Here is a 14,952-nt window from a genome sequence, read left to right on the forward strand (position 1 = left end):
CTTTGAGCTCACCTGTGCTGAACCTTACACAACATATAGATATTACCACGACTGTAAGCACAGAGCATGGGGTCAGCTTAAAATTGTTCCGCACATGCTTCACATGTGCATCAACAGATATCTTAAAACAACAACTACTACACCGTGTTACAAAAAAACAGAAAGAAAGAAAAAAAGCTGCTTGTAGTACTCTCTGCACGTGCTGAAAGCGACTCGTAGCACGCCCCTTGATTGGTTGTGTTTTCAGTTCCAGTTGAATATGATTGGAGGTTCGTGTTGAGTGGGCGTATACGGATGTAGATGTTTTGCAACAGTTTATGCGGGTGTAACAGACGTCTTTACTGTACAGTCACTCACTCCCGAAGCTTGTCACCTTGATCTGTGAACTTAATTCGTGGTGTTTTGGAGTCTTTTACCCGGCTCGGAGAAAATGGCGTCAGTCGACCTTGCTAAAGTTGGAAAAAACTTACTGAAGAGCGATGAAAGCGAGGAGGTGAGTTACGTAGATGGGCGGCTGCTGAGGGTTACAGCTGTGGACTTTATTTATCGTTTCGGATAGTTGCTTCGCTTTTTTGTGCCCCCCACCCCCTTTTTATTTTTTCAAATTAAGCTGTGATATGAAGTAGTAGACTTGTTACCCCGCCGAGGCAGCTAAATTAAACCTGTTTCCCCACCCCCCTCCCCAGCACTGAAACAACTGCTGAGTAACGAGGCCTTTAAAGTGACATAATGATGATGTTCACTTGTGACATAACGTTTCATTTGCACATATAACACACAGGGCCAGCTCCTCATATATTTACTGTGTGTGTGTGTGTGTGTGTGTGTGTGTGTGTGTGTGTGTGTGTGTGTGTGTGTGTGTGTGTTTTGCTGTTTCTTTCGGCTTGTCTTTCAGAAAGTAGAGCTCCAGTCTCTGTGGCAGGACCAGCCCGTGGTCCTCTTCTTCCTGCGCAGGTTTGGCTGTCAGGTATGTCGGTGGACGGCATCAGAGATCAGCAAACTGGAGCCAGACCTGAGGGCCAACGGGGTAGCGCTAGTGGGAGTCGGACCAGAAGAATTTGGGCTCCAGGAGTTCAAGCAAGGAGGCTTTTTAAAAGGACGTAAGCATCCTTAATCATTCAGTGCAGTGCATATTAATTTATCTTTTGGTAAGTTCTTATAAAAGCTGTCGAAAAATTAGGTTACACCAGACTAGAGTATCTTAAAAAAAAAAAGGCCTTCTGTAACTGACTAGAACTTCCCTGCTGAGAGCATTCAAAATTGTCAGCAGCCACTCCTGCTGTGTGATTGTGAATAATCATTAATCAGCTTCCTTTTTTTTAGCCCTTTATGTGGATGAACAAAAGAAATGCTACAAGGATCTGGGCTTCAAACGGTGAGTGCAATAAATGTAGAGCGCTAATGTCAGTACACCAAGAAGGTTCTGGGTCAAGGATGTCAAACACAAGGCACAAAGACTCCAATCTGGCCCACTGAACATCTTTGGAAAAATTGAGGACATAAATTTTTGAATTGTAACTGATAAAGACCCCCCCCCCCCCCAAGAGACAACACCAAAGTAAATATGTAATACTTAAACGAATAAATAATTAATAGAAACTTGTGATTTTTATAGTGGGTTCACAGTAAAAAAAGAAAAGCAAAATGAATCAACTAAATGTTTCCATTTTATAACTAAAGGGCAGTCTGTGCAATGAGCTAACAAAATTTTCTTCTGCAATATTACAAATTTCTGTCTTTCATTTCAAGCCCAAAGAAGCATTTTTTAATCACGTAGAAAAACAGAGATGTAATGTTTAAATTACACTTCTTGCATTAAAAGATCTTGGGAATTAAATGTATAGTTAAATCTCTTTACACTAACAGAAAGAAGAGTTTCACCCATTGTGGCCCACTTAGGATTAAAGTGACAACCCTGTTCTAGGTTTTAACCTGCTGGGGCCTTTATGTGTGGGGTTTACATGCTATTCCTTGTTTTGCATGGGTTTTACTACAATCAGTGTTAAATTAACTAGCTGTTGTTAATTAGCCATGCACCCCGGCAGGCGATTGTCTGCATGAGCTGTTGTCTTCGTATTTGTTACCCAGGGTGAACAGTGCTTCTTGCCCTATGACAGCTGGGGTAGTGTTCAGCACTACCTCTTGCAAACCTAAAACGGATAAGCTCCTAAGACCAGTGCTTTGACCAAGATGTGATTTGCTTTAAATTGTCAAACTTACTAAAAAAAGGAGTAACTTAAACAGTATTGATCTTGACTCAATTAATTCATTATAGTAAACAAATTTCACCAACCCAATCATTTTAAAACATCATCTTGGGATCATAACAGGAATCAAGAAAACATTCATCAAATCAAATCAAATGCACGAATATTTAATGTTCTGTAATGGAAAAACTGTATTCTTTTCCCATTCAGGTACAACGCTTTAAGTGTGGTTCCTGCAGCATTGGGGAAAAAAGTACGAGATGTAGCAGCAAAGGTAGACATATTTGTCACTTTCAAAAACGAATTAAAAACAAAAGAGCAGTGGTACACGGTGGCTTTTTCAAGCTGATAATTTTTGCTTTTTTCAGGCCAGCGCTGAAGGAATCCAGGGAAACTTCTCAGGAGATCTGCTCCAGAGTGGAGGCATGGTCATTGTGGCCAAAGGTAAACTGGGTGGACACCAGTGGGGTGGAGGGGTGCAAGGGTCCATTTTAAGATTATGTAAAAGTAAGTGGAAAGGCACTGATTGTTTAAACCTTTACCAAATAAAGATGACATATGACCACCTCCCCTGTACCCCTAATGACAAGTTTTGTTACCTCAGTCTGTACCAATAAAGATGTGGTTTGACAACTATTAGCACAGGTTTCAGGTTTTTAAGGGCATCCATGGTAAGCTGTATAGGCAGGGATCATCCGTGCTAACTTCTGATGAAAACCCAGGTATTTTGTTCTGGAAGCAGGCCTGAAGTATGACAGAAATGGCTCAGTTCAGTTCAGTTCAGAGGTTACCCCTAGTACCCATTCAGGAGATAAGGAGTTAAAACATATGACAAATTAGAGGATTTTCCTCATAATTCACCTTGTGGTATGGCACTGAGTACAGAAAAGGTGTTCTGTCATTTTAAGTTGCATTTTTGTGGTGTGTCCTCTAGAGGGCAGTGCAGCATCACATTATGGTGACGCAGTCAGGAGCAGCATTTACTTCTAAATCCAGTTTTCCACAGGTCTGCTGACTATTCTTGCTCATTTACATGAAGTATAGGATTAATTTTCAATTGTTCGAATATATTAAGGTTAGATTATTAGCTATATTTAAACATATAAAAGCAAATATGCTCACCAAATAAAAAGGCACAGTCCTAAATACATTACATATATACATTATAGCACAACATTAGGAAAACGAAGACTATATTAAAAGGTTTTTTTGACAGTATTCAATTAATTTTACAATACAAATAAAATGGTTGGTCACTCTAATTCTCCCTCTTTGTGTGCCAAAGTCTTCTTACGGTGCGGTAGAACAGTTTGTCCTTATGGAAAAAGGCATCTGGTAGAGTAGGTAGTGGGTCACTTTGTCTGGTGTGTCTCCCAGTGTTAAAGCCTTGGCTCCACCAAAAGTCCTTCAACACCTACACAGTAAACCCTGTGAAGTTCTATTTCTATAATATTAACATTTTTCTGTGTTTGGAAGTAGTTTATCAAACAGAAGCTTTGCGTTAAACCAAACTGCACTATACATACATGTTTGAAATACTGTTCTGTGTGTGCCGTAGCATTTTTTTTATTTTCATGTATTTTGCTTTTAAAAAAGGATCCCTAGTGAGGCAACCAAAGCAAAGTTACATTATTATATTGTAATAAACAGGGCCAGCAAGTTGTTTATATGATGAAAGTATCTAAGTGATTTATTTTTGCACTGCAAAGGTGGAGAAAAGGTCCTACTGCACTTTATCCAAGATTCACCAGGAGACTACCTGCCTTTGGAGGAGATTACCAAGGCTCTGGGTATCTCAGCCACAGTAAAAGAAGGACAGAGGCCAGTGGTAAGGCATACCATGCATGTCCATGTTATAATTGATGCTATGAACTGAGCTGTAAAGCAAAGGGTTAAATGGGATAGAGCAAACTGGTGTCATTGTGTGTGTGAAAACACTGGAGGGATCTAATCATCAGTTTCTTTCAACAGAGTCTGTTTTACGTCAGTAGAGACAAATGCATCAGAGTATCCTCTTCACAGACAATTTCACACTTATTACAGCATCTTCATGGTCTGTCAGTGTCTGTGTCAAAGGCCCCGAAACCTTTTAAACTTGACTGAAGATGATCTCCGTACTTGAAAACACAGCAGTTATTTTACAGATCCATATAATAGCGGTGCTGTAGTGCAAGCTGAAAAGCACAAATGCTCTGCAGATTGAAATTATCACTATATTATGGAGGAATTCATATTTTTTAGCAAGTCCTTGATCACTACCATCATCATTGTGTATGTGTGGTAGATTACTCGTACAGCACAGCAGAAATGGGACATGTCTAGTAAGAGGACATGGGAATGACTGGCAGTACTGGCTGCGGTGACCATTTCTGTTGAGGTCATTGTTACCTCATGTGGTTTCCACCCTAATCATTTTGCCCTGTTTACATCCTTTTTCTTTTTTTTAAACCCTCTGGTAGAGGCGACTCAGAATTTTCTTACCTAATGTGCACAGTGGGATTTTAAGAAGCTGGAAGGTCAGTGTTGTCATGACAGTGTCATAAATTGGTTACCACTGAGAGACAAATGATAAACAGCCTGTGGCAGGAAAACATGTTGTGAATGAAAAACAGAAACTACAGATATTTAATATTAAAACTACAGCAGATTTAAAGTGTAAAACTGAGAATTATATGTTATTAGAGCATTATTGCCTTTTCAAAAATGGTTATACTGAGGATTTGTTTTCTATAAAATGTCCTGACTCAACCTTATTGTGTAGCGAGCTCATAATCGTCGCTTCTCCTCCACCATGCGACTGGCAATAGGCTCACTAGAGGCTCGCTGTAGCATCCATGTGATTCTCCTCATTGATTACGACCACTGTGATGAAGCGCTGCTTAGATTTCAGATACTTCAAATTTGAAGTTGAGCACTTACTTGGGAATTATGCTTCAGCAGTAACTTCAAACCCTTCTGAAACCCTACGTCGTAAATTACAGCGTAACCTGACTTGGATTTTCCTAGAAATGTAACAAGAGGACAGGGCCAATGATTCCAGTCAGCAGTAAATCTACAACAATGACTGTTGCAAAGGGAGAGGATCAAAATTCCTCCGTAATCATGAACCTTTTAAATCATGGGATGTATTTTTTTTGGAGGCTATGTAGTATTAAGTAGTCTGCTTGCATAGGGAATTTTTTAACAATAACATAAGTTCCTGTTTGCTTACTGCACTACCATCATTATGTTTATATGCAAAGTCTCAGCACTTAACACATTTTTAGTGACAGATTGTGCCTGCTTTTTAACTGTTTGCTTACTGCAAACAGGAATTTAGTATCTATTGCAAAACCACTAGTTTATGTTAACGTACAAGACCCAACAACACTATTTACTCTTAAATCTCTTGAGAGATCTGGCTTTCTGGCTGGGGGCATCGCAAGAATATTGAAACAGGACTGTAATATTAAGCTACAGCCAGGCTAAAATTAGCTTAATACAACACAAAGAATGGAAATGGCTTGCTGTATCCAAACTTAAAAAAAAGGTTTTGCACATCTTATTCTGAGGTGGTATTTATTATGTTCCCACAGAGCCAGGCACTTGTTAGATAAGCTAACCAGCTGCTGATTGCGGTCCTGTGTCTATAATAAAAACATCTACAAGAGTAACACTATGGAGTATGTAATATGTTCTGTTTGTCTGTTTGTTAGCAGTCTAGCATTCAGAGGTTTCAAGACATATTCACATTTTGTGTGATGGCAGATAACAATAAGGAGTTGATTTCATTTTGGTGAAAATGGGATCAAGGTCAGGCCAAAATCAGTAAAAACTTTATATTACTCACATGTGTTTTGTTTTTGGATTGTCTTTCAACCTGGGTGACAGGAGTACCTAGGTTGGCTAAGCATTTGACCTTGACTTTCACAGTCAGCACCCAAGGTCAAGGATGACTTCTAAAAAAGTTTCAAGAAGCCATATCGAGTAATATATATGACGCCATAACAGGCTGACATCAGCATGTCGTAATAAAAACATCATAAAACATCAAAGCTTCAGTATTGCTTCACTCTGCAGGGTGAGTTGCGCTGGCTTTGTGTTCTTGATAAGAAAGAATAATCTCAGGATTAAGTGTTCATATTGTTACACTTACAAATTAGTTTTGCAAAATCAGAGCATTTGTTGTGTTTAATGAAAATGGTAACACTTATGCATCCCATTTCACCTATTCAGGCTACAAAAAAACTGTCTTTTTAACATCAGTTAAGCACAGCAGTTTATATGTTATCAGTTTGTAAGTGCAGGCATTGCACAGGTCTCAGACAGACAGTGCAGTGTTTTATTTTTCTTTCCTTCTCTCTTCACAAACTAAAAAAAAAAGAAAAGAAAAGAAGCCCCACACCTGTCAGTTTTTATCAGTCATTGACAACAATAAATCTGAACTTTAATGAAGTAAAGGTCAGATCAGCAAACTGTTGTTTATCTCCTGTACAACCATTTTCATTCAACTTAGATCCCCCCCGCCCCCTCCGGTCATCCACATCCTGATGGCTGTAGCTCTGAGAACCTTTGATATACTTTGAGAAACTCTGCTTCAGAGAATGGGCTGCATTGATTGCTGTGTTGGTATAAGATATAAGAATTCAGTTTGATTTATAAGATTTCAAAAAAATGTGGCCTAGGTTTATGTTAGTGTATTCACAAAACAAACTGCTCACAGATCATGGGCCTAACACTTTAAGTTCTGCAGGGTTTGTCCTGTGATCGTCAGGGCTTTCGACATGCCCGTCACATCCAGCACATGCTCTTCAACCACTTTGCCTCTGAGCGCTATTGCTCGCTTCCCACAGAATCCACCGTGTCGAAACTATTGCAACATGTCCCCATGATCTCTGACGACCAGCCGATGTCATCTCTGCAACCCACAACAGAATAGACCTTGTTATCTCTGAGGGGTCAAAATGTGTCAGGAACGAGTAAAAGTCACAAGCTAATGTCTGGTTTGGAAAGGCCCGGGCAATGTTTTGTTAACAGAGAGAGGTCACAGGCTGGTCCAGATAAAACCACTAAGACCACTCATGGGTTTAGAAGTAATGTCTCTCCTCAAACCTTTCTGTTTACTTTGGAGGTTCTTCTATCTGTGCCCAGGTTTGGGAACTCTCAAACTAGATTTCCCACAAGAATGACTCGTGTTCTAACTTGAGCGATCACTCTGAGGGACCGCAAACAAGACGCGGTGTTTAGACAAACAAGGCTTCCTATTGATGGAGCTTTATCCACAAAAGGTGATCGGTGAGCGGCATCTTTATCTATGAGCTGCTGCTTCTCCTAAATACATGGCTGAGGCTCATTAGTTATTGTTCTCATTGTTTAATGCATCTTTGTCATCTGTTGCAGTGCAACGATGATGTTTGTACACGATGATGACGGAGCTGCTCTTCGTACCTGAACTGCACGTCTCGCCTCTTTGGAAGATTCATGAAGTGGGATACCGTTTAAAATGATTGACAATGAAGTATTAAATCACTAATAATATTCCAGTGCCACAGTTTTTAATCTATTGTTTGTTTGTTTGTTTTTTAATAAACTGTAATGGTTTATGGTACAAATAGAGTGCTCTAATCTTTGTTTTTACAACAGCTGGTATTTTACATTTAAATTGTGTTTACATCACTGTGATTGTCTTTTTTTAATATCCAGTTTATAAAGAACAAGCTTTACTTTGTATGTGTCTAACAATATCTGCTCATTAAAAAGCCTTTGACTTCATTTAAAGACTTTCAAAATGGGTCAGGAGGTATTTGACTTCTTGATATGAGAGAAGAATTGTTTTCATTAATAATTCAACACTCTGGAGGCTGTTTTAGCTCACTGGGCACAGCAGGTGACCCATATGTCATAAAGCTAATGCAGAGGTCTGGGTTTGACTGTGCTCTGACAATGTTCACTGCATGTCTGTCTCCTCTCTTCTGTCTTTTCTTCACTGTCGTCTCAGGAGAAAAGATAAAAATCCACAAAAATTTACTTTAAAAACAAAATCTAAACTGACAGGGCTCAAATATTAACACCTACAGCTCTTTTTGTTTATAATTTAAAGCTGAAATTGGCCCATTTTGTAGCTTCACTTTATAGAAAAATGTCACTTCTGATTCATTTTATGCTCATATATTAAATTTACTATATATCATTTTTGGACAAGTTCACAAACCTGTAACATAAACTTAGATTCAGATGATATTTTAGGCCCTCTGTCATGATACCTAACACTGGTCTATTTCCTCATGCATGCACTCCACTGATGTTACTGAGTTACTCTCCTCATATTATGGTTATCTTGCATTTTATGAAAATAATATTTAGTTAAAAGTTCAAGTCTTCCTCTCCTCTGTCAGTTCCTTGAGCCAGCCTGTGACACAAGTAAGAGTAAACAGTAAACAAATATTTTTTTTTAAGAGTTTATTTAAAGTTGAAACGTTTAGAGGAACGAGTGGATCACCAGCACTCAGGTGATGGTCTGCAGGCCGAGTCTGTTTATGTGTTTTATTTATGCAGGGTCTTACTGTTCAAGAGTAACTTGGTGGTGAGTGATTGTAATTACTGGCTTTAAAAAATAGTTACAAACTGAACTGTACTTCTTGTCCAGATTGTGTTGTCTTGGTGCCATTTGGAGGATTTTTATTGCGGCTGTCTGACAGAAATTGTGACCTTCCTAACCAAGTCTGCTCACTGATAATTTAGCGCTCTCCCTTCCTGTCAACAAATGGCCTTTCCTGGTTTCAGAAAGAGAGATAGGGACGGCCTTAAGCTAGCCATGAGGTGTATAAAGGTAGTGCACAAACCGATGGGTGATGCAGTTGTGGCTGTGTCCATCTTTTAGTCTTTTGCAGTTTGAGAATGGTTTCTAAAAGATTTAGTCATGTTTTATGTTAAAAAAATAAATTGCACTTTTAAAGGAGAGACTTGAGATTCCGCCAGTTGAGACAGTCACTTTAATGGCAATAATAACATATCTGAGTCACAAAAATAGCAGTCTAGATAATTACATAGCAGCAGGAACATTCATAAAACATCTTAAACATCTGGAATCTTGCAAAGCAATAATATTTCATAAATATTCATTTAGCTAAATAAACTCTAAATGGGTATACAGGTTGAAACATGTTCATATATAGCAAAAAATGCGTTTCTAGTTGGTAACTTCAAAACGACACAATTTCACAATTTAGGTAAATGTGGTGCTAAAACTAAGTGAAGACACACTTTCTTCTGTACCTGATTTTCCTCCGTGGAGAACATCAAGCATCTACAATAACACGTTTTATTTGTTATACCCTTGTTCAGTTAACAACTTGTTGCACAAAACATGAAGTTTAAACTGTTTGTCTTCTAACCATCTCCCAGCATCGCTTTAAAATGTGCGATGTTGTTCAAAGGAAACATCTGACATTTTGAGAAAGTTAGCAGAGGACTGATACCTCACTGGGCTCGGCATAAAAAAAACTTGAAACAGAAGGAAATCGCATATCAGTCCAAAGGGAACTAAAATTGCCTAAAGCTATAGAAAGAAAACGCCCTCTCTAGTAGTTAAAAATGCACCTGTTGGTCACTCAGTAGAGTACTGCTCAGTAGCAGTAGAGGGTCACACGGTTTTGTGACCCTCTACTGCTCTTGGTTTAAATTATGCTTACAGTCTGACATGTTCAAATGCCATCACACAGTATCACTCTGCTTCTCTGTGTTATTGTAGGCTCTTTACCTTTGATGCTAAATAAAACGTAATTAAAATTGACCAGAGTCTGTCATGATTCTTTCCTACTTTGCAATTCATGTTGATTCACAGTTTCATTTGTACTCATATTTGTTGGTGACATACAGAAGCTCATCAGCTGGCACTTCCAGGACTTTAACAAACTTTGGGAGTGACCGTTCACTGTATGTCCATCCATATACCTTTGATTTTCTGCTGGAAGCTTTCCGGTAAAGAAAGAACAGAAGATGCTAACAACTGTGAACTGACAACTGTGGAGCTTGCTCTGGAGGAGCACAGAGATTGGCTGAGAGTAGCCTTTTTTTGACTTTTGACGGGAACCTGGAGTGCATGGTCTTCACCAAATACCTGAACTCCTGCCAGTGTCGTTGACGTTCTCCTCTATCTTTTGTCCAGTCCTGTATGTGTTATTGTCAGTGATGGGAGTAACGGTGTTACTTTTTTCAGTAACGGGTTATCTAACTAATTACTGTCTCTATCGTTACAACGCCGTTACCGTTACTAACAAGAAAATGCGGTCACGTTACTATTTTTCAACAGACGGTTGAAGCTGTGTTCAGCTTACCGCATCTTATATCAGTTGCACGGAAGTAGCTGACTACGTAAGTAATCTGGGCGCTACAGCTTTAAGCAGCTGCGCGCGCTCCCACGGACTGTAATCACGATCACTTTCTAGCACAACACCTGGAGCTAAGGGGGCAAAACGATCGCATGAGTGCTGCTGTTTGACTGAGGAAGAATAAAGTAGTCATGGTAAGCCAATCACATGACCACTTAAAGACATACAAGGTGATATATACCAGTTTTTAAATTGTGTTGATAGGCCACGTAAAACCAGAGTCATGATAAACAATATATACCGGTGTTTTTCCTGAATAGTTTCATCACGTTTACTGTCTAAGGACAGCGCTAGTAAGCACTTGCTGCTTATGACCAAAAAAACAAACAAAAAAAAAAAAACCAGCCCCTTCGTGTTGGTGGAAAAATGCACCAAGTCGACCAATCAAAAAATGATATGGCAACATGAGATTTGGTTGTTTAGGAAGAGGGGGAAGTTTTAGGAGTCACAGTGAGAGAGAGAGAGAGAGAGCAGAAAAAGAGAGAGTGCGTTTTGAGATGTGAGAGATTTGTGACGTTTAGCGTGTTTGGCGTGTGTAGTTAATGTGTCTTGTGGAGTTAGTGTGTAGTGTTGTGGATAGTTCTGTGTTGTGTGTCAGAACAATGAGGTGACTGCTGTCTCCAGGTAGAAACAGGAGTGATACACCTGCTCTCAGACCTGCAGGTATCAGGCTGTGATGTTCTCCTTTATAGTGGACAGAAATATTTGGAGTGGCACAAATAATTTGTGCGGCATCTTATTGAATGCAGAACAGCTGATTGTTATGTAAACAGTTTGAATGGTTATTAAAAAGAAAAGGGGGTAAAAGATAAATGGCTGCAAATAACTTTGTTGTTTGCAAAACTTGTGCATATGATTTTAAAATGGAGAATTTATATTTGCATTTAAAGTTATGAAATATGATTCATTAAACATGTTTTTTGGTTGTTACAGTAAAAAAATATAACTTTTTCTACTCGGATTTTATGTTTTTTGTCTGATTTTAGATCAATTGTGTTAATACAGTATGTCAACATGAAAACATAACTGTAAATTCAGACACGTGAGGTTGTGCTGAAAAGAATGATACCAAACAAGGCAAAGTAAATAGTTTTTAAAGGTGAAATGTGGAGGGAACATCAAAAGTGGTTAAAAATGGCCAATTATCCCCGGACCCCAGAGGGTTAAACATTTTTTTAAAGTAACGCAATAGTTACTTTTCAAGTAATTAATTACTTTCAGAATCTTGTAACTCAGTTATTTTTTTGAAGGAGTAACTAGTAACTCTAATTTATTACTTTTTCAAAGTAACTTGCCCAACACTGGTTATTGTAGGGTCTACCCTACAATATAAAGCGCCTTCAGGCAACTGTTGTTGTGATTTGGTGCTGTATAAATAAAACTTAATTGAATTGAACTATCAGTGTTTTATCTCTCTGGTTCAAAAAACACTGAGAACTGAGGAATATAAAGACATTATCCTCACATCAGGTGACATCAGGTTCAAGCTAAAATAGCTGCACAGTGGCGAGTAGGTATCCTGCTCTGAGCAACTGTCCCGTCTCTTTGTCCCAGCTCTGCTTTCAACTTCTCCAGCAGGACCATTCGTCCCTCCTGCCTGTCCGCCTGCACCCTTTATCTTCTACATGACTGCTCCTGGTGGTCCACTATGGGTTGGCTGTGTTAGTTTCTGGCCTCCGTTGGGAGAAGATTCTGTCACAGCTTATTCAAACTCTAACCCTTCTGTCATTTCAGATCATGCTATTACCACCTGCCCTAGGATAACCCCTGCCTTTCCCACCCTTGCAGTTACCAGTTCACTCAACAAAGTTATTTGTATCATTCTCAGCGCATATATATATATATATATATATATATATATATAGTAGACTGCAACTATTGTGATTATAGTTGATTTTGAGCCACATTGCTAGCTGATTTTCAAACATTTTTTTTACCCCCCAGTTGTGCCTCTTTTTGATTCTTTGGCAGGTTTTGTTTTTTAATTAACTTTTGCCAAACTTGACTTAGAGGTTTGCATCCTAACTTTATATTGTTTAGAAGATTTTGTCAGAAGATTTAAAAAAAAAAAATTACTGGTAACTATTTCGTGTTTCAAGGTTTACGGGTTAAGAGACTTTAACTATTTTGTCCTTTGCTTTTTTTACCCACCTGTGATAAAGTTGGGTCTGGCTTAATTAAAATATAATACATAATGATTTTAGATACAGCCAGGGTTATTAACTGTAGCCAAGTGATTGTTGTTCTCTGGGAAAATCTTTAAGTATATACAGTAGCTGTAATTTCTAGTAGACATCCTTGTGATTTATAAACGACAAAGGTGCTGAAAGGTGAATTTTGTTACCATTAGTCAGATGTAACTGTTTCCTCTTTGTTATTAAATGTGAAAATATGAAAATAAATACCTACATGTATATATTTTTTAAATGCATTTCCCAAAATGTCAAACATTTGTCTTTGAGATGGCAGCACACTGTCATCACTTAGATTCTGGGGAAAAATCTCTCAGTAATATTTCCTCTCCCCCCCCCCCCTGTTTGAAACAACAGTTTTTGTTGTTTGGAGCACTGAGACTGACCCTCTGAAAGTATAAAGCTTCAATATGCACATTCAATTTAGCAGCCTCTGTTGAGACCTAACAGTCGTGTTCAGTTAACCAAGGCCACCCTAAATGTGACCAGTGACAGCAAACATTCAAAACCGTCTGTGTGTGTGTGTGTTGTTTGTGTTTGAAAGCTCTCTCCAGCACAAAAATGTCGGCTTACGGCAGCCAGTGTCTCCATCCTCTTTGATTCTCCTGTCATTACTTGTTAATAAAGGTAGAAAATAACAGTCCTGGCCCTGGCCATCTTGTTAATGACAAGCCCCATTCTTCAGTGCGAGCTTGTGGATCAGCTACAGCGGTCACCGCGCTCCATCCTTTCATCTCATACGACACTGATCAATGCAAGATCAGAAGAAAACCACTTCATCTGCTGCCTGTCCAAGTGTATCTGAGGGGGTTTTCCCCTCATTTCAGCACAGCATGTAATTGGCTACGCCCCAGAGGCTAAATGTCTGTGTGAGTTTTCACTCATGTCGGAAAGAAAGCGCACAAAACTAAAAACCCAAGCACTATTTTGGGTTAAATGTGAACTTACAGATCTCACACGAGTAACATTATTTTATAAAATGAATGTAGGTTCACGTCATGTTAAGGATTTTGAGCTCAGCTCTTTAACCTCTCGGCTTCAGAAACACATAACAACTGGGGTCTAAACAGATTACAGTCAAAAGTGGGAGTAACCAATAATGCAACTAATATCAATGTCACATCACTCGACCTCCAACAAATCCTGGGTTTTTTTTCTCACGATCTAAGGAGCAGGCCACAGCAAAGTGTCATGACATACAGTACATGTATATAGTACATTTCCGTGGTAGAGTATTGAGTAACAATCATTTGCAAAATGTGGCAAAGAAACTTAGAAAACTGCTTAGCCAGCTTTGAAAATGTTAAATATTTATCCATGCCGTAAGTGTAAAAATGCTAAACGCAGCAGCTCCCTCAGAGTGTTAATTTAAGGTTAAAGCTGCAAAGATTTAACAGTCTTAAAGTCTTTAAGCAATTTGTTTTCATGTAACAGTGAATGACCAAACTCTCAGAGTGTGACTAATTCTTTTGTAGCTTTGCATCAGCAAAGCCGTAAGTTCTCATTTATTTCATGCTCTTCAGCCAGAGTCAGATTTGCTCACCATTATTCCTTCTGAAGTGGCACGATGTCTTAAAAACAGTACATCAGATGAAAGGCTACACATTAAATTACAAAAATCCACTTAAGATTTATGAGAAGAATTTGTTCAACAAATGCTCGCTGGGCATTTAAAGTCAACCTCATTAAGCCTTTCAAAAAGTCTCATCTTTTCCATGTAGCCTTTCCATTCATGTGCCCCGATGTGGGACATTAAAAAAATACAAATAAAAACAAAACAAAAGGGAACAACTGACCTCCTCATCCACTGACAATAATTCAAACTTGATAAGATATTCAAGCAAGTTTCTCTTTTACAATCTGCGTGCTTTAAATTTAAGAACCTATGGAGTACTGAGGACGCCAGCTGTTTAAAAAACACCTACGGTACCATATATGCACGTGTCTGCGTCATCACTCGGCCCCAAACATACTGGAATAAGTCATGAGCAGGATATCTCTGTGGGTTTTAAAGTACAACTTATTCTTTTGATTTGACTTGCCCATGCTAAGAAAACCAACAAATCTCAGGAGTTCTACCAGACCCGACACTTCAGCTCAGGGTTCATTGGACTGCCTTTTTGGCACTGAAAGGCTTCTGAGAAAGCTTCAAAATTCTGGAGCGATCCAAGGACCCTGAGGACA

The 14,952-nt window shown here is 38.8% G+C and overlaps 2 protein-coding genes across 2 annotated transcripts in view; one reads left to right on the forward strand and one right to left on the reverse strand.

Annotated features, from left to right (window-relative positions):
• On the forward strand, positions 1–9,960 carry prxl2b (peroxiredoxin like 2B). The gene is made up of 7 exons (XM_086292681.1): positions 1–493; positions 896–1,100; positions 1,324–1,375; positions 2,418–2,481; positions 2,576–2,651; positions 3,917–4,035; positions 7,587–9,960. The coding sequence occupies exons 1-7, from the start codon at positions 431–433 to the stop codon at positions 7,611–7,613; spliced, it is 606 nt and encodes a 201-aa protein (XP_086148807.1). The 5' UTR covers positions 1–430; the 3' UTR covers positions 7,614–9,960.
• The window catches only part of mmel1 (membrane metalloendopeptidase like 1), a 22,235-nt gene continuing 16,449 nt past the window's right edge, over positions 9,167–14,952 (reverse strand). The window contains exon 24 of the mRNA XM_086292680.1: positions 9,167–14,943. Coding sequence (XP_086148806.1) covers positions 14,844–14,943 — 100 coding nt within the window. The 3' untranslated portion in view covers positions 9,167–14,843. The remainder of the gene's footprint in view (positions 14,944–14,952) is intronic.

This window comes from Aulonocara sp. 'chitande type north' Nkhata Bay, linkage group LG5 (genome assembly GCF_057382095.1).
Source record: "Aulonocara sp. 'chitande type north' Nkhata Bay isolate Kocher_YH1m ecotype deep benthic linkage group LG5, A_spYH_male_GT1.1, whole genome shotgun sequence".
Lineage (NCBI taxonomy): Eukaryota > Metazoa > Chordata > Actinopteri > Cichliformes > Cichlidae > Aulonocara > Aulonocara sp. 'chitande type north' Nkhata Bay.

What these genes read in the sequence shown, in the direction of transcription:
- prxl2b (XM_086292681.1), top strand. Translation starts at nt 431, where the DNA reads ATGGCGTCAGTCGACCTTGCTAAAGTTGGAAAAAACTTACTGAAGAGC. An exon ending in AGAGCGATGAAAGCGAGGAG is followed by an intron (nt 494 to 895) that starts GTGAGTTACGTA and finishes CTTGTCTTTCAG; the next exon opens with AAAGTAGAGCTCCAGTCTCT. An exon ending in AAGGATCTGGGCTTCAAACG is followed by an intron (nt 1,376 to 2,417) that starts GTGAGTGCAATA and finishes TTTCCCATTCAG; the next exon opens with GTACAACGCTTTAAGTGTGG.